At 41.8% G+C, this 20,240-nt stretch overlaps 1 protein-coding gene across 1 annotated transcript in view; it reads right to left on the reverse strand.

Annotated features, from left to right (window-relative positions):
* The window catches only part of THSD7B (thrombospondin, type I, domain containing 7B), a 281,207-nt gene that overhangs the window by 107,333 nt on the left and 153,634 nt on the right, over positions 1-20,240 (reverse strand). The window contains exons 12-13 of the mRNA XM_009886664.1: positions 9,067-9,261; positions 2,453-2,716 (exon numbers count right to left, since the gene is read on the reverse strand). Coding sequence (XP_009884966.1) covers positions 2,453-2,716; positions 9,067-9,261 — 459 coding nt within the window. The remainder of the gene's footprint in view (positions 1-2,452; positions 2,717-9,066; positions 9,262-20,240) is intronic.

Genomic DNA, 20,240 nt, shown 5'->3' on the forward strand with positions numbered 1-20,240 from the left:
ACTGCCCTGCAAAAGGAAAAGACCAGGGAACAAAGAGAAGTCAAAAGACTGGAAAGAAAAAGAAGAGGAACACGCTTAACCTCAGCTCATAAAGCAAGAACAATGCCTAGATATCACAGTGATTTGCATTCAATATATAAGGCAGTGCCTTAATTAGCCACAAATATGGTCAGCTAGGAAATGTCAAAAGGTCACCTGATATTAATTTTGAACAAGACAAACTGAGCTGCTTAAAAAAAAACGGTCATGAATAATTTCTCAGGGCTTAGCAATTCTGCATGCTTCTGTAATTTGCTCTTCTTTATTATGATTGAATAACATTCTGCTAATTATTAATTGGATAATGATTTGTTTCTACCACTAATTCAATATTGTGTTCAGAAGTGCACTTTGAAAGCTCCCAGCTCTAGAGCCCATAAATATCAGGATTATCTTCGTTTAACTGCTCTGGTTGGAAGGCAGGTCCCAAGTGATGGCAGTAGAGCCTATGGAGCTTTCTGCCCACTTTTGGGCACCGTACACCCAAAGTCACCGAAATATCCATGTCCTCTGGAGACCGAGGCAATGCTGCTTTCCCGCTCACCTTGCAGGGAACAGAAGGTGTTCACCACTGGGTAGCAATGAATATTAAGCAGGAGTCTGGCCAGAGATTCATAGTTCACCCTTAGGGGAACTCTTATGGGGCACTCAAAAAGTGGGAACATCTCACCCGTCCTTTACATCCCACTTCCAAACCTAAAGGTCTTCAGAGCACTCCGTAGAGTGCAGGAGGAAGGGCATAGGATAGGGCTCCACTGTACAGTACTGACCACCCCTCTGGGCTCTGACATGGGTCCTGTGCCAGGGCTGGGTTGCAATTCATTTCTGCTCAGATAAAAAGCTGAAGACAAGAAAGCCAACAATAATCCCCTTGAGCTACGACTCCCTACTACCTCCCTAAGAGAAGCCGGACCATTAAAAATGCCACATAAATATCACTGACAGAAAACAGGCTTCAAGGTTATTCAGAAAAGCCCCCCACACAGACAACCTCCTCTTTTTAATAGTGATAAAAACCCTGAGTATTTCAAAAGAGCAAGTCACGGCACAGGCACCTTTCAAAACCCAACAGCTCCCTTTTTGCAGAAGAAAAGGTAATGTTGTGGGGGAAAGGTATAGCATTCCTCCTTCATGGGCCACAGAGGCATAATCAATTGGTACAACAGCACATTGTCGAAACACAAACCACGGAAAGCTGCTTTATGAATCCGTGCAGCCAGCTGGAACAGCCATCAACAGCTGCGAGAGGAATTCACTCCAGGACTGAATCACTTCATTAGGGTGGGTTTCTTTTTCCTTTTATTACATGCAGCTCAGGCGGCTGATCCTCATCCTGAAGACCCTCCACAGAGCAGCCCCACTTCCTTCTCTGCTCCCTTATATACTCAGGAACATTAATGGTTCCCGTTGCATTACTTAATCTCCTCCTGAGACATCATTTCTCCCTCTCCCATCATATAGCTCACCAGCAGTCTTCCAACCTACTGCAGCACATTGTGTGGTGTCCTAAGTTTTTTTGACTGGAAGTCAGAGAGCGTTAGTGGTTTGGGGGCAGCACGGGTACAGAATTTGCTCCTAAGATAAGGGCTTTTTTTCTGTAAATTGATTTGGTGTAATGATTGCCATGAACTGCAAACCATGGACACTGGGAGAAAATATCCAGATGGAATGACATTTCCCGCTTGCTCGATGTCTAATTCTGCCCCATTTCTGTTTGATATAGGCTACTGGATTATATATGAAATATAAGTGGGCAGAACCACAGCCCAGAACCCTGGCAAGCAGCAACACCGGGACGTATGCTGGGTATCAATTTGAGCTTGAGACTGGCACAAAATTGCAAGGATGAGACCACTGGCTGCTGAAGTCATGTGTACTTGGCAGGAGCGGCAGTAGGTGACATCACAGGGTTTTTCTAATTAAATATGATTGCCTCAAGAAAATTCCCGATTCTTTCATTGAAAACATGAACACCTCCAAATTGAGTATGAACACCTCCAAATTGAGGGAAAAGGAATAAAAATTTACAAACAAGTAAAAGCTGAAGTGGGAAATATCTTCAAACAAAATGCTAACTGAAATATAGCTTCTCCTTGTAAGTTTTAATGGGATTTTAAGACAAATGAGAGAAATGCCTCTGGTATTCTGACAGTGAAGCCAACTTTAGCCCTCTTATACTTCATTTCCATTTGTAGAAATGCCAGCAGACCCTTACACTGAGGAAAACCTTAGTATTAATAGTGATAAGAAGATATTAGAATGGTGTTCAAGTCACAGCAACCCTGTGAAAGCTGTTCCAGCAAGTAAACAGGTACACACCTATGACAGACTCCAAAATGAACTGATGAGTGGGTAACTGTGCTCAGCAGCAGAGCTATTTACACGTGTTGTGCGCTTTTTTAAATCTCCTTACCCGAACTGCTACAACGCGATGGTTCCACCAGTCTGCCGGTCTTATCGTAACAGGCAATAGCTCGCAGTCGTACACCCTCGCCACACTCCTTGGCATCTCCAGGGGATCGCGCTCCCAACTGCGGCTCGGACGTACCTCCTCCAATAATGCAGTCGGACCAGTTTCCGTGGGGCTGGGAGGTAAACACCTCACAGGGGCACAGCTCTGTTTCAACTTGAGGATAGACTTCTGTATTCTGGCATTTGTCTCGCTTTCTGCTTCGCCCTGTTCCAACCACAGAAATCTGTTCGTTAGCTTAACATCTGCTACTTTTGATAACAACACGTCATATTATTTATACTTGCATGAATTCAACACATTAGAACCAAGACAATCTGAATGTTAATATCCAGGACTGTTTCCGAAGCATCTATTAGCTGTTGCCAGTGCTTTGGAGTGCAAGGACAAGGTATTTATCTCCACGGGCAACCGGAGAACTTGGAAATACTGTTTTGATGGGTAGGGCAAGGAGCAAAATGCAAAGTCTTACTCTAGTAATGGTCTGCCCAGAAAATGCTTTGTAATTTTATATAATATCATCTTTCTCTAATTATCTGATGAAAATAAATTGATTGTTTTGTCTCTACTTGCTCACAATCAATGGTTGCCAGGACAACTTCCAGAGGACTCTACATTAGCCACAACTTCTTCTTTGAGGCTACTTTGCAAATTAGTTAAAGATGCACTCTGCACACAAACCACGCTTTGAAGAAAACAGAAAAGATAATCCCCTGTAAATTATTAGGGCTGGAAAGCATTTCAATGGTTATATATGGTTTAATGTTTTCTTTTGCTCTATTCCTTCAACAGGTTTTAAAAGAAGGCTCTTTACAGATCTTTCAGGAGCTTCAGGAAGCAGCGGCATTCCAATAAGCCCGTGGTATGGCTCTCTGCAATTGCCCTCTCCATGCCCTGCTCCTGGAGGACTTCTAGGCATGAGAAGAGGTCCCCGGTACAAGGACAGATAATGTAAAGAAGAGGATTCATGCTCCCTGCATCCCTACAGCTGCTCCAGGGAACAAAGGTCTGTATACAGCCTCTAAAGATAAAATCAATGCTTTTCTTGGCATGGGTTAGCCAACGTGAGGTGGAGCAATCTTAATGCCGGCTCAGCTCAGGAATGTCTTTGCATTTGCCATCTGCACAGAAGGGGAGAATTCACCTTCACTAACAAACCGCATCTGTATCTCATCCTCAAAATGTTCCTTGGGGACCTTGGACATGCTAAAAATACTTTTGCAAAAAGTTTTGAAAGCTTTGATCCCAAAAGAAATGTTTTCTCTTTGGTATTGCACATAAATCAGATACTAAAAACAAAAAATAAGTTTTATAACCTCACAACCCTCTATCTACTGTGGAACCAAGAGTCATTTCACCACATGTCAGCAGGAGCACAAGCTGGCAGTCATCAATACCTGTTTGCATATAAAGATGTATCTCCAAGGAAAGGGCACCGACTGCAGACCCTTCATATCACTGTCCTTCAAGCCCCAGCTCTTTCAAAATTGCATTTCCAGAGCTCTGGGAAATGTAAAGTTTGCCAGCACAAAGGGATAATAAACACAAAGAAATCAAATAGTGCCAGCATCTTTATATTTTTATATATATAATTTATGAGGAAAATCAGGTAAGGTATAAGAAGCACAACTCCACATACTTAAAGGAAAGTCTTTAAAAAGGCTTTAAATAGATTGGGAGCTCTCTAGTGGCATTTCCAGCATTTTATGTTTGACGAGCTGACAGAAGCCACAAACTCAGTGCATACGTACAGCTGTACAGTCTGCATCGTATTAGTAAACATGGGAATTTGGGACTTTCCCATATTTTGCCATTATTACATGAAGCACATCAGGCACAGGTAAGGTTGCTAATAATCTCACTCATACAACACTTTTTTTTCCAACTTGCCCTGCCATCTGTTTTGTAGGAATCTTCCCTCTAATGAAGTTGCTATGAAAGCCCTATTTTGAGGGCAAAAGTGACATTCATCCCATACTCTTCACAAAGAAATAGTATTAGAAGTTGTGATGGTGTTATTTTTATCATCTTCACAGACTGCTTTAGAAATTGGTATTAAAAAATACCACTGCCAAAATTTTCAAGGATGTGAATGCTTCTATTAAATAGTATTTTCTTTTTTAAATTAAATTTCTGAAAACTAACAAATATTATAAATATTATCAGGTAGTATATACTGTACATAAAAACTATATGAAACATTAACATTCAACATTTTTGTCGCAGACATGGACAGTGGGGTCGAGTGCACCCTCAGCAAGTTTGCCGATGATACCAAGCTGTTTGGCAAGGTAGACACGCTGAAGAGGAGGGATGCCATCCAGAGGGACCTGGACAGGCTGGAGAGGTGGGCTCAAGCCAACCTCATGCAGTTCAACAAGGCCAAGTGCAAGGTCCTGCATCTGGGTCAGGGCAATCCCAAGCACAAATACAGGCTCGGTGGGAAATGGCTGGAGAGCAGCCCTGAGAAGGACCTGGGCGTGCTGATCGACCACAAGCTCAGCATGAACAAGCAATGAGCAATTGCAGCCCAGAAGGCCAACCGTATCCTGGGCGGCATAAAAAGAAGCGTGGCTATCAGCTCAAGGGAGGTGATTCTGCCCCTCTGCTTCGCTCTTGTGAGACCCCACCTGGAATATTGCATCCAGCTCTGGAGTCCTCAACATAAGAAAGACATGGATCTGTTGGAGCGAGCCCAGAGGAGGACCACGAGGATGATCAGAGGGCTGGAGCACCTCTCCTATGATCTTATTGCGGCCTTCCAATACCTAACAGCGGCCTACAAGAGAGCTGGGGAAGGACTTTTTACTATGGCATGTAGTGATAGGACAAGGGGGAATGGCTGTAAGCTGGAAGAGGGCAGGTTTAGATTAAACATTAGGAAGAAGTTTTTCACTTTAAGGCTTGTAAGGCACTGGCACAGGTTGCCCAGAGAGGTTGTTGAGGCCCCCATCCCTGGAGGTGTTCAAGGCCAGGCTGGACGTGGCCTTGGGCAACCTGGTCTAGTGGGAGGTGTCCCTGCCTATAGCAGGGGGGTTGGAACTCGATGATCTTCAAGGTCCTTTCCAACCTAAACCATTCTATGATTAAAAATACACCTTCCTACAGAAAATGCATTGTATCCATAGTACTGTGAATTACCTGACTGTATTAATTAACTGAAGATTTACCTAAAAATTGTGTTTTCATTATAATGACTTTGAATTTTGATATGTTCTGTAATAAATCTTTCGCTTCTTAAGTAATCACTAATTTTATATGTAGAGTCTATGATTACTTACAAAGTGAAATGAATAATACTATTAAAAACTGAGTGGGAGGCAAGCAAATACTTAGCAAACAATTAGCAGATTCCCAGTAAATGACATTGTTAATGAACTCTTATAATGAAGCTGAAGCATTCACCTGAGCATAGATACACACAGTGATGAACAAGTAGGTACAATTCATGCACGCTTACACAAAGGTGAAATACAAATGGATAAAGGAGTCAACAGCATGAAGGACTGCCCAAACTGTACCTTCCTTAAATCTTTGGTGAGAGTTCATTGCACATAGATGAGATTTTTTTCAAGACTTTTGGCCAGCTCCAATTTTCATGAAGTTTTATGCAAAGACTGGTCAAACACTAATCTCATTGACTTCTCCTTTTGAACTGTGGTCAAACCAAAACCGACATCTGATTTGGTCCTCCCTCGCTGCTCTCTGTGGTGTCCCCACCCCAGCACCACCTGGGACACCCATGGCATGTTCAACACTTGCTTTTCAGAAGACCTTTGCTGGGAGCTGAGACCATGAGCTCCTTCCTGGAAGGAGGAAGGGAACCCAGCAAGGTCCTATGGGAGAGACTGGTGCTGTTTGGTCACAACTGCAGTGCGGGTGAGGAGACAAGCCATCAAAACTTGAATATCAGAAACCGGTTTTGGTCCACTTAACTTGAAAGAACATTTCAGAATACACTCTTTGGCAGAAACAATAGAGCACTGTATAATAATGATTTTTATTTAAAAGGAAAATCATTATCCTTTAACGAGCCATACTGATGAATGGCAGCTTGAAGCCATTATGTCTGTATACTGTAATTGTTAGTTACGAAAAACTTGGATTCCAACAGTAACAAACTGAAAAACAAGATAGCCGTGCAGCCAGGTACAAGTGAGTCTAGAAGAAAGGAGGAGAAGAAAGGAGCAGTGGTAGCCACCAGACTTTGCTGCCATTCAGTTCCTAGGCATTATCGCAGCAGATATTTTTACAGCAACGTTAGTGTTTTACTCCATAGTAGAAGTCTTTGAAGTTTCACCCTTATTAACGGAGCAAACTCAAGCCAGCTACACCATAGCTCTCAAACACAACATAGAAATATGAAGAGATGTGAGTGTTCAGGATAACAATAACAGAAAATTTCTTGTAAACCTTCTGAAAACGGTATAATTCATTTTGATTTGATTTAGCGGGGATGGGGTGGGGTGGGGTGGAGACAACTAACAAAACAAGCAGTTCCAAACTATTTATGTTATAGAGTTTTAAAGCTTTACAGTTTGGTCAGCATCCAAATAACACAATAACAAACCCCGACAGCAAGTATGGGAGACTGCTCTATGAAATGGTTTGAGCTGGAGTGTTTAATGAATACATATAAAAAATCAAACAAAACTGTTTTAACGATACTGGGTTTTTTTATTCATTACAGTAATTTAACCTATGGAACTACTGGATACGGTGAGGACAAAACTCCCAGTTTTAAACTCCCAGTTTTAAACTTCATCCAAATTTCAACAGTCTTAAACAGAAAATCACACAGATTTTTATTCTTGTATACATATTTGCTGCACACTTCCCAGATTAATAGGTCAGATTAAATTGCACAATGCATAGCCTACAGAGGGTGGAAGCAAGGACAGCTATCCTGGGAGGAATACAGAGAAATTGACCGAGCAGCCAGGGATCGGGTTAGGAAAGCTAAAGCCCAGATAGAGGTAAATCTGGCCGGGGTGTCAGGGACAACAAGAAAAGCATCTCTAGGTATGTCAGTGACCAAAGGAAGACCAGGGGAAATGTGGGCTCTCTCTAGAAGCAAACAGGAGACCTGGTCACCTGGGATATGGAGAAGGCTGAGATACTCAATGACTTTTTTGCCTCGGTCTTCACCGGCAAGTGCTCTAACCACACCACCCAAGTCCCAGAAGACAAAGGCAGGGACTGGGAGAATGAGGAACTGCCCACTGTAGGAGAAGACCAGGTTCAAGACCAGCTGAGGAACCTGAAGGTGCACAAGTCCATGGGACCTGATGAGATTCATCCACAGGTCCTGAGGGAACTGGCAGATGAAGTTGCCAAGCCACTATCCATCATATTTGAGAAGTCGTGGCAGTCTGGTAAAGTTCCCCCTGAATAGACAAGGGGAAACATAACCCACGTTTTTAAAAAGGGAAAAGAGGAAGACCTGGGGAACTACAGGCCAGTCAGTCTCACCTCTGTGCCCAGCAAGATCATGGAGCAGATCCTCCTGGAAAATCTGCTAAGGCACGTAGAAAATAAGGAGGTGATTTGTGACAGCCAACATAGCTTCACTAAGGGCAAATTGTGCCTGACAAATTTGGTGGCCTTCTATGACGGGTTTAAGGCATTGGTGGATAAGGGAAGAGCAACTGATGTCATCTACCTAGACTTGTGCAAAGCCTTTGACACTGTCCTGCACAACATCCTGGTCTCTAGATTGGAGAGATATGGATTTGACGGATGGACCACTCGGTGGATAAGGAATTGGCTGGATGGTCGCATTCAAAGAGTTGCGGTCAATAAGTACTGCATCCGGCTCTGGACCCCTCAACATAAAAAGGACATGGACATGATGGAGCCAGTCCAGCGGAGGGCCACGAAGATGATCAGAGGGCTGAAACACCTCTCCTATGATGATAGCCTGAGAGCTGGGGTTGTTCAGCCTGGAGAAGAGAAGGCTCCATGGAGACCTTATAGCAGCCTTCCAGTGCATAAAGGGGGCCTACAGGAAAGCTGGGGAGGACCTCTTTATCAGGGAGTGTAGATATAGGACAAGGGGTAATGGTTTTAAACTGGTAGAGGGGAGATTTAGATTAGATACTCAGAAGAAATTCTTCAGTGTGAAGGTGGTGAGCCCCTGGTGCAGGTTGCCCAGAGAAGCTGTGGCTGCCCCATCCCTGGAGGTGTTCAAGGCCAGGCTGGATGGGGCTTGGAGCAACCTGGTCTAGTGGGAGGTGTTCCTGCCCATGACACAGGGGTTCGAACTAGATGACCTTTAAGGTCCCTTCCAACTCTAACTGTTCTATGATTCTGTGATAGTTACTGTTTTATTAGGTTTATGTCTAAAAATGGCTTTCCACCACTGAGTTTTTCTGCATTATTCTCATACCAAAATGTGTGTGCATAAAGCAAGTAATGATTAGTATCAGATCAAAAATCAATTAAGGATAATCCCTATTCTGTCTAGATTTTCCCAAAACCCCAACATCAGTCCACCAGAGTCTGAGAGGCACTATCCACAAGTATCACCATCAGATAAATACTGTAAAAGATTATACCTGTGAGTGACCGTCTCCTGCTTCTAGTTGATTCACAGTCAAAGGAGCATGCCGTAAATTTAGACCAGGGGGTAAATGTGCAGTCATCTTTGCAGGGAACAAGACACTCCTGTACTAGAGACGGCATAGCTCCTGCCCACCGCATGCAGTCACCAACATCAGCAGAGTCGTTGTACTCCGACAAGCATGTAACAGCTGAAAAGCAAAGGTACAGAAATCTTTATATTGTTATATATAGTGTATTGTACTCCATGCAGTCAGTACCTGTGCTCTATGCGAGATTTACTCTCCTGGGTCAACAGGGTAAAGTTTTAGGTCATTATTCACGAGTCATTCAAAGATGTGATAGAAGCTTCACAAAACCATAATGACACATTCTTATTTGAGCCGTGCGTTATCTAAACAATGATATAAATTCAACAGTCTCAAGGAGGCCGTCATTTTAAGGTTGGGTCAACAGTTTAACCAATGATACATTGTACGATCAAAAAAAGAAAAGATATAATACTGCAGCTCTGTGCCATAAAGTGGTGAAGGCCAGGATTCCCAAGCTGTGATGCACACGCTACCCACAGAACTGAAACTGCTTCAAAGTGTGTGTGTGTGGAAATTAAAAAAATATATAAAAAGCTTCCTTTTCCAAAACTACCATCTTTTCCGTATTTCAGATGAAGGGCACAACTGTCTGAGCAGCTTTCCCATACAGAGAGGTGACCTCTGCTCTGTCTGAGCAGCAGATGCTACAACAGCTCAATGCTTCTTGCAGCATGGTGTAAGCACCAGGTCTGCCCCCTCCAAACTGTGTTCCCTAAACGTTGTGCTACCCCTCATGCTCTCCCTCTCTCTGGCCACATGAACTTTTGAGTCCGTTGCATAAACCGAGATGTTTAGGAGGAAAGGCATGAGTGTTCAGCCCGTAGCCATGATAGAAAGGGGCTGCGGCACTTTACTAGAAGCCTGCTTTTGCGGTGCACAATAGCTTGCTATAAAATCACTACTGAATGGGTCCATTAATATAAAGAGGAAAAAAAAGAAAAACAAAAGAAAAACAAAAAACAACTGCTCTATGGGTCTCATCTGAGGACAGGGTCACTCTACCCAGCTCTATCCGACCTGAAGTGCCTTCACACATGGGCAGAGGCAGAGCCCCCACACACGTACCCAGTGTTACCTTCACACACAGCACGAGCAAGGCTGCAGCCCACATCCAAATGCGATGTGGTCTTCTGGTCCCCTGCCCAAAGCTTTCTCCGAGACTGAGCCACGGGAATAGGAAACAGCAGGCACAGGGTCAGGCTGGGGCTGAGGTCTCTGAATTTGGACGGAGATGCCTTTGGGGCCAGGCAAGAGTCAAACAGGGTTTGCAAGAGCACAGCCCAAGACTTAGATGCACTGATTTCCCCCCAGTTTCATTTTAGGTCAGTGCCCTTCACTCCTGTCCTTTTTTGGACTGTAATGATTAATTTTTCAGGGTGGATAATGACACTGTATAGCCATGATGGAGGACAGAAGTATTAATGTATAAATCTGAGTCACAGGAAGCCTATAATAGAACTTCCTAAAGTTTCAGTGAATTAATAATAAGTAATTATAATAAATAAAAATAGCCTGCACATCATGGAGTCTTTCATTTCATTAATAATAATTAATTTTCACGAAATCTCCAAGATTATAGGTTATTTATATCCTACACTGTAGGTTAACCAAAGCAAAGATAGGTTGTGACTCGATTAAAGTAATAAAGTCAGGGACAGAGTTAGGAATTGAATTTGGCCTCAAGAGTTTAGTCATGTCAGGTGCTCTGATTTCAGGCAAGTCCACGCATTGTGTCATAAAGCTACAGAAGATGAAGTGATTTAATCCAGATTTTATTATTTAACTTTAACAACCTGTGATATTATTTTATGGAGATTCCTAAATAATTCAGGTTTTTGAGGCTGCATATATTTTTTCTTGTTGCCAGCACTTAACGTAACTAGGAGTGCACGAAGAAAAAGAGAAAAATAATGCTCTGTTTTCTCACAGTTAAAGGATTTACTGGGGTGTAACTTTGCAATGAATACACATGATTTTTGGTTTTTACCTACAGTACTGTATGGGAGCAAGGGATGGGTTGGCAACCACCTGGAAATGAAAAGATATCTTATTAAAATGTAATTAGATTTCTAGGGGGGGAAATCAGCATTTTGAAGAGCGTGCGAAAGGCAAGCAATTGTTAAAAGTCTCTTTAGACTGAAGTGACAGTAAATCAGCATATTAATAACTACCTCTAAATTGCTGATCCTTGCCTTTCCCTTTCAATCCTTGTGACCCTTCCTATCTCTCAACTCCAGCAGTCAGAAACTCAGAGACGTTCCCCTTCTCAATTACGAGAGCGTGAGGACAGAGGTCACCACTCTGTACGGGAAAGCGGGGTAATTGCCCTCTCCAGGAAGGTTAAACAAGTAAGAGACTCTGATGCCCAAGGTCTGTGTAGCCTCATTACCTTCAGCAAGGACACCAAAGATTCGGCAACACAAACGTGCCTACGTGAAGTATGGTCGAGTGTACGCAAACCATCTTCTCAGCATTGCTATGCCCGCCAGCGTCTGGAGGGAAGCGAACAATATCCTGCGCTGCCAGCCCCGTGAAGCAATATTTGCAATTGCATAATAAACCATCATGTTGCAATGTTTACTACTATCTGACAGAAGACCACAATTCATTCCCGACATTTATTAATGGCAACACAAACGATGGAACTTCTAAATATTGATGTTAAAGCAAATGCTCCAAGCCGCAATGAGTTATTGTCTAATGGCCCAATCTTCTGCACAAATGTCCTTAGTTTTAAGCATACAAATAATTCACAGAGTTTGCTAAGGCTATTTAGATGCTAAAAGTCTTGGATATATACGGACATAAGAGATCAGGGCAAATATTAGACAGAGATCATGGAGCTTAAAGAAATGAGTGGCAATAGTAAAGATGGGTAGAGGAAAGTTAAATTAAACCAACAAATAATATAGTGGATTATACATGTATAAGAACAGAGACAAGATGGAATTGAAAAGAGGAAAACATAATGGATAGTCCAGTAAGAGATCTAAGACCTAAAGGAGGAGATTAGGAGTATCTCCTGTGAGGTGGTTAGGGGTGGCTGAAAATACAGAATTGCTTCTCTTCTCTACTTTACAAATTTTTATAACTGCAGATCCCGGTAACTCGATCAGGTCATTCCTGACAGAGTAACAAAGCCTCAGTGTTAGCAAGGAGAGAAGTCAGAGGTCGAAAAGCAAGGAATCCAAAAAACTTTTTTTTGATGCCTAAAATACTACTTAAAGTTCCACTTGCTTCCCACTGCTCTGGACTTTCACACTTATCAATGCCAACAGTGTTATTGCCAAGCTGGTGGCCCAGATGAGCACCTCTTTGGTGACCCAACTGGCAGGTGCGTCAGTTTGCTGGGAGAGCGGGCACTTCTTGTTCTACATGTACAAAATAAAATGCCAGCCATGAACATCTGGTAGCCTTCCGCACCTAAAACCCACACCTCCTCGGACTGGCCTAAGCAATACGATGCGTTTCAGTCAGATTAGGAGGCAATTCATTTCCACTCAAGAGTCTGCACGCAACTTCCAAGTCAATGTCAATGCATGACTTCTTCAGTTGGAGCTGAATTATCTTCAAAAGCCTGAGCGTCATAGGCCTGATCTTTACAGCACATCAGTCATAAGAAATGGCAGGTTACTTCTACATGCTTACTCTATGTTTGAGGTGAGCAGCATGAACTACTAAAATAAATTAAATAATAAAACAAATGTCCATTAGGGCGTTTTAATGGATTGAGAAGGGCCAGACAGGAAGCAGCAGAATTGCCAGATCCACTCCCGTGGTGTGGTCAGGAACTAGTTGCCTCATTTCTGCCTGCTGCAAACTTATTTCCTAGTTAATTAGCTTTAACTTATAAGATAAAAATAATTTCAAATATAGCCACTTCTGGAAACAGAATGAGACAAATTTGGTTTTGGTGGAGCTTCAGGAAAGTTAGTAAAATTATTTATCCTTGGTGGTTTCAAACTACTGATTGGTTTGGCTCACGTGTGGTTTATGTTGCATAAAAAATATTTCCCCGTAATCCTCAGTTCTGTCACAACGGTTTTAAATAAACTCATACCACAAAGCCATTTCTGCTATGTCAACATCTTTTTTTTTTTTTTTTTTAAAGTGGATACCACCAGTGGGCAAATGCAGTCCATTTTCAGCCCTATACACTGAGAAAAAAAACCCCAAACCATTGTAGCGATAAATCCCTCCTAGTCATAACGTGTGATTTCTACCCTCTCTGCAGCATTTAAAATGGACACAAACATATGAATAGAAACAGCTAATAACAGGACACTGCCAGATAAAGGCTTTCGGATTATAATATTGATTCCCACAAAGAGGGGAATTCAGGATTTCCTTTTGAACTCCCCCTGTTCTTTCTTATTACCACTAGTCAATGCCACCAAACCGGAATTAAACACTTGGGGCCAAGCTCCGGAATGACAATTTAATGCAGTTCTGTTGATATAAAACAATGGGTGGCATTAAAAAAAAAAAGTACCTCCTCTCTCGTAATGATAAAAGCAGGGTCATGAATTAAACTGAAAGGTAACCAGGTTTAAAATGCTAAAAGTTAATATCCTTTTTTCAGGGGAGGGCTGGAACTGTTTAACAGAGAGTGTGGATACACCCATTATGGGGTCAATAAAAGTTAGCGATTAATATGAACAATGAAATAGCTGCAGATGCAACTGCTTTGCTTTGAGGCATAAGTCAAGTGTTAAATGTACGGTTTGGGGAAGAAATTTCTGTTTCTGCCAGTGTGGGGTCCTGTCGGGATACTGAACAAGGACTGCTAACGGGATACTCAGTACGACTGTCTCTGTCTTCTTGTTTTATATTTAAACTCTTGTGAGTATATTTGTATGCCATCTTCTTAGCATACGGCACACGGAAACATATGGAAGCTATATTCTTTAACTACATTTATCTTAAATTAAAAGTAAATGGCAGACATTTCACCATGTAAAAGTTTATAGAAGAAATCAAATGTTTGTATGCCATGAAATTGCAGACGCACTGAATGCATCCTTAGATGACATTACATCCCCACCAAAGAAACATGTCAGCATCAAACTGGGGAACTCAAGTGCTCTCAGTAGGCACGTCCCTGACTTTAGAGCACTACAGACAGTCCTAACAAAAGGAGTATATTGTAAAAGAAATATTATAGGCATAGCATTGCATCCAATAAGGAAAGATAACATAAATATAGTTCCTCTTAAGTAAAAATCCAATTACAGACAGTCTTGGTAATCATATTCATTTACCAAAGTTATAATCAATTCTCCTTTAAAAATGCATTTCAACAGTTTCTACAGGGTGAAAAGCTGAAGAGTGAGAATATCAACTACCAACCAGTAAAATTATATTGTACTGTGGCACTTCAATTTGGGAAACCTAAATTAGTGGTTTCAAAACTCTGGAATTAAATGTCATTAGAACATCTGAAAACAATGACTGATAATTCCAGGAAGGTACACTCAGGCCAAACACTAAAACTAAAGCTATGCAGTAGTGTAAATCAAATGACTGGACTTCGTACAGGAACAACGGGATGACCTATGAAGCTAGACAAGAAGTCTACGCTCAAGAGGTCCAGAAACAATGATGTAATAATCTTCTCTGCCTTCGAATTCTAAGAATGTGTGAAACATCAATGCCAGCACGTAAAGCTGTAAAGGGAATTATTTTAATGTAGCTGTTTAACTTCTCATTGTTCAGAAAAAAAATCTCATTTTGTGTTGCATAATTATTCTCATTACCCTTCAATGTAACACAATAACATACAATTTCTTACATGTATCACTACTGATAAGTGAAAAAGGAGTTCAGGGATAATACATTAGAGAAAGAAAAAAAAAAAGAAAAAGAAAATAACTTTAAGGATCCAGACTGGCTGACTATAAGCACAGTCTCATAACTCATGATGACCTCATTTATTTTCTATATTGATGCTCCTTTAGCCTTACAGTGAGTTTCTCCAAAATCCCAGGTGGAATACTTCTGTTATTCTTGGTATGTTAATGCAACCCCTAATTACAGAAAGAGACCAGAAGCAGACATAATAGAAGACATAAGATCAGGCTCTGCTGAGACTCGAGTTTAAGTCTAAGGTCCTGATTCTATAAGGACATAAATATACACTTAACTTCATCAACCATCCCCGTTGGATGCAGCAGCACTCCCTGCACTGAAGTGTGTCCAAAGTCTGGACTTACAGAAGCAAACCGTAAGATAACCATTAAAAATAAGTCCAAGGAAAAGAACAAATGATGCCACGAAGGACATCACAGACACAAATCTAGTGAAAATAACAGGCAGAGCTGGAATAACTAGTTATGCAGCAGGGAAACTGGCTCTGACATCACCAGTTTCCCATTTTGTAATTATTAATGATATTGACAGCAGTGCTAAAGGGCTAACAAATGCCACCGAGCAAACAGAGCGCTGAATAAACACAGACCACAACCAACCTGCACCATAAACAAACCAGACGAGCCTGAGATGAGGTTGGGAAGCAATAAAGATGGTAAATATCAACGGAAAAGATAAAGGAAAGCAACTGAAATGATTTGCATGAAAAGGGGTGAGGGAAGAATTGGGTAGAAAAGTTGGATACAGAGCATTATCACAGAGCGGAGACTGTAACAGGGGAAAGAGGTAGAATTAGAAGGAAAGAAAAAAAGCATGCAAAACTGTGAAGATCCTTCTCAAGGTAAAGGTCCATGTTTTAGCTGCTCTTTGGGTTGGTTTTTCTCTGCAGCCTTCCCACAATAAGACGTGCACGCGGGGAAAAAGACAGGTTAATCTAGCTACAGGAGCCTCAGAAGAAGAGGAGTCCCAGCCGCAGCTTTCTGGGGACCAGTGTGGTGGGAGGTCACCTCCAGCGCAGTCCCAGCTGGGGCAGCCATCCCTGTGTGCATGTGTCTGACCCAACCGCAGAGCTCCCCTGCGGCTACATCTCATCGGCATTCACCTGATGGAACGGGATGCAGACCTGTACACAAGGTCTGCATACCAGAGGAGCATATCCCTCCCATACTGTTCACTCTCCATGGCTCAGAGCCTCTCAGCCAACACCACAGCACGAGCACAAGAATGGAGCAGTTTGTCTGAAAAGGATTAAATATGGCCAGGGCTGCATATTAAGAACAGTAAAATCAGTGCAGGCTGACTCCCGTCATTTAATGCCTTAAACTGGACTCACCTCTGTTCCATTTTAAAATAACTTCTTAGCGTACATTTTTTCTTTGATACTTACAGATGAGGTTATTGATTATTTGGTTGGGAATATACGATTTGAATCACTGAAATAACTGAGCTGTACATGTCAATTTTGCCAAGCTATGTGACTCAACGTTTTAATTCTTCCTCATCCATGAACCAAGACTGCCCACTGGTTAAGGAGAAGTAGGAAATCCATTGCTATAAAGCCCATTCCTCCTCCCACCCACACACTGAATGCAGAACACGGGATTGATACATTAATGTCTAGCACCATTTTCATTTTAATACAAGTGTTTTCTTATTGCAAGCGGTTCACACTCTGCCTGGCTAGAAAGACAAAATAATATGATTTTTTAATGTTTCAAATTTCCTTTGGCCAGAGAATAACAGCAATCTGAGTGCGTCTACATTATGCAATCAGTCTAAGGAATCTTTCACAATTTTTCCCTTTTTTCTAACATTATTATAGGTTTTGAATTGCTTTTACTTTCATTTTCTATTAAAAAGAAAATCAATGGAAGTGCATTAGATGATTAATGATAGAAATTATGCTTCTGCTCCTTTCAGAGAACATAACAAAATACAAAAATATGCTTCCTTTTTTGCTTCTTTCTGTGGCCCACAATTACTAAAATTACTCAAGTTCAATTTATTTGTAGCACCTATCATCAAGTTATATTTAAGATGAATTATTTATCGCACAACTTGAAAATAAAACTAAGACATCCTGTTACATATACGCACTTTCAGACCACAATAAATAAAGAGAATCAAACATGCCAAATAACACGAGAGAGAAAACGGAAAAGAAACACAATGTTTACAGTATTTCTAGCAACTCAAGTTGGAAAATCACTTAGCTGACTAAGAAAGCACTGACTTTCTTTTGAAAGCTCTGCCTCAGTTACACATTTACTGGCCCGTGGCTTCAGTGATAGCTGGATGAACTTAAAATCTCATGCAGCCTGTTTCATTACAGCCAGGTCCAGTTTTTGGTAGCACCCCATGGTCATTTTTCACCACAACACTGGAGAGCTGAACACCACAGCCGGCTCACATGGCAAACCCAACCTTAGGAAGGTCTCAGAAGACAGCCCTGTAAACTTGTCCAGCCAAATGTCCACTTCACTCTGAATTTTTTTTGGTATTGGGTTTGATAAAATTATGCACTTGTGTCATCTTTCAGGCAACTGGGCATTCAAAAACATCGCGTTACATTGGTTTAGGAAAATACATTTGAAAATCTTGCTCTGGAGGGCAGGCGCTCTGCCATTTCACTCCATCTATCTCTTTACAGTGAAGCGCAGATACTACATCCAGAACATAACACCAACACACTGACATATTTACAGCTCCCCCCAAGATGGTATTTAAAATGCTATGGTCCAAGGTAACACCTAAAGATTTTAATCTACCCTTCCTCCTCAGCTCCCCACTCCCCAGCTCTGGCTCTTCTCATTTTGACATTCCAAACTCCTCCTTGCTCTTAGCCAGTCAGGGACCAGCAACTAACCCACTGTGGACATATATGGGCCCTTCAACAACTTTTCACTCATCCTGATGCCTCCTGCTCTTCCAAATCACTGAATCACAGAATGGTCAGGGTTGGAAGGGACCTCTGGAGATCATCTAGTCCAACCCCCCTGCCAGAGCAGGGTCACCTACAACAGGTTGCACAGGACGGCATCCAGGCGGGTTTTGAATGTCTCCAGAGGGGGAGACTCCACCACCTCTCTGGGCAGCCTGTGCCACTGCTCTGCCACCCTCAAAGAAAAGAAGCAAATCCTCAAGTTCAGATGGAACTTCCTATGTTCAGGTTTGTGCCCTTTACCTATTGTCCTGTCACTGGGCACCACTGAAAAAAGACTGTTCCCATCCCCCTGGCACTCTGCCTTTAAGTATTTATAAGCATTAATAACATCCCTCCTCAGTCTTCTCTTCTCCAGACTAAAAGGACCCAAGTCCCTCAGCCTTTCCTCATAAGAGAGATGTTCCAATCCCCTAATCCTCTTAGTAGCCCTTTGCTGGACCCTCTCCAGCAGTTCCCTGTCCTTGAACCAGGGAGCCCAGACTGGACACAATACTCCAGGTGCAGCCTCACCAGGGCAGAGTAGAGGGGGAGGATGACCTCCCTCGCCCTGCTGACCACACTCTTCTTGAGGCACACCAGGATACCATTGGCCTTCTTTGCCGCAAGGGCACATTGCTGGCTCACGGTCATCCTGTCCTACCAGGCATGCTCCAAGCCCCAAGTAAGGCAGTACAAATTAACATGCCATTGCATAGATCTCCTCATTACAAAATGTGCAGTCTGTTGTCCATTGGGGTAGATTCATCGCATTTTTTCCAGAATTCATAATTTCTCACTGCCAGGTCACACAGCAGGTTTGTCTGAAATTATCAATTCCTCCCTGGCAGTACTGCCTGCGTAATGCTCTTTATACCATTGCACCTAAGTAAAGATACGCAGATTTGGACTAGTGTAAAATAAGACCAGAATGTGGTCTCTTCTATTTATTTGTATTTTTAATTCACCACACTTTTCCAGAATTCAGACCACTACGGCATTTTACAGCATACAGACTTGTCATCTTTATCAAAGTCCAAAACTGCAATTCAGAAAGTAGTAACATGGAAATTTGGAAACTCCCTCATCACTTTTGATATTCCACTCATAGAAACTTCTGTTAAATTTTTTCTGAAGTACCAATGGATTTTGTATGTATGGTCCTGCATAAAACTTTCCACTTCAACTGTCTCTTTTCTACAGTAAAGAACGGATAAGAATACTAAATGCTTCGAGGTCTGAAGTCTGGCTACTCATCTTCAGCCTAAAATTGATAAACCAACTAAATCTACTTTGACCGAAGCTAATAAAAATGCATACTCAAATAATTCACATTATCTAAATTAAGTATCTTTCAGCCATCATACAATATTGTCTACCTCGTGAGACAAAATAAAGATACCGTACTTGCGACTGAAGGGTCAGCACAGTGTAAGTAAAGTAGATAGATTGTATTTAGATTGCACTTGTACACTACACTTAGATTAAAGGTGAGAGAGGCAGAAAGAGATTGTGAAAGATTTCCCATGGACAGCCTTGACAAATCAAATGTTTGGGGCCTTTCAGGAGATTTGCCCAGTGGGAAACCTAAGTACGCAGACTTGGATCCCACTAAGAACAAAGTCACATTCTGATGTGTGGGAGTTTCATAAACGTACACATAATGTATAAATTATACATACAGAAAGGCTTTTTATACTTCTTAAACATTCCTAGTGTGCGGGGGAAAAGTGTTTCACAGAAACCCTACCTCAGGGCATCCTTTCGTTCACAGCAAAAGGAAAAAGACAAACAAAACAAAACAAAAAAACCTAAGTTCCCCAGAAGAGACTAACAGTCCAAGATACATTACTATACAGTGCATATAAAAGTCCCTGATTCCCACAAGAATTGGTATTTCCCCTGGGTCATGCTAAATGAACTTTTTTGTGTAAGCAAAGGAGTTCCAATAGGTTTGCCTCTTAAGAATAATAAAAATAGTTACCCTCATCTTTCCTTATGTTTGTTGTTCAGACCATTCTCACTGCTAGTACATTCCTTTTTACTCTTCTTTTGAAGCTAACAGATCTAAAGGGACTATTTGCTTTCCCCTTCTGTTCTTTTAAAAACAAGGTAGAAGATCAGAGAAGATGCAAAGGGAGATATCTTGCAGTACGTTATGTTTTTCTCTTCCTTTCTTACAGGCAGAAAAAAAAAAGAAACATTTCTGATTTAGCAGCTCCTACTCTTTTTAAATTTGCACTAAATTGTTATAATTGAGTGGGGATTATAAAGCAGATTGTATTCCTGC

The sequence above is a fragment of the Charadrius vociferus genome, unplaced genomic scaffold (assembly GCF_000708025.1).
Source record: "Charadrius vociferus isolate BGI_N301 unplaced genomic scaffold, ASM70802v2 scaffold720, whole genome shotgun sequence".
Taxonomy (NCBI): Eukaryota; Metazoa; Chordata; class Aves; order Charadriiformes; family Charadriidae; genus Charadrius; species Charadrius vociferus.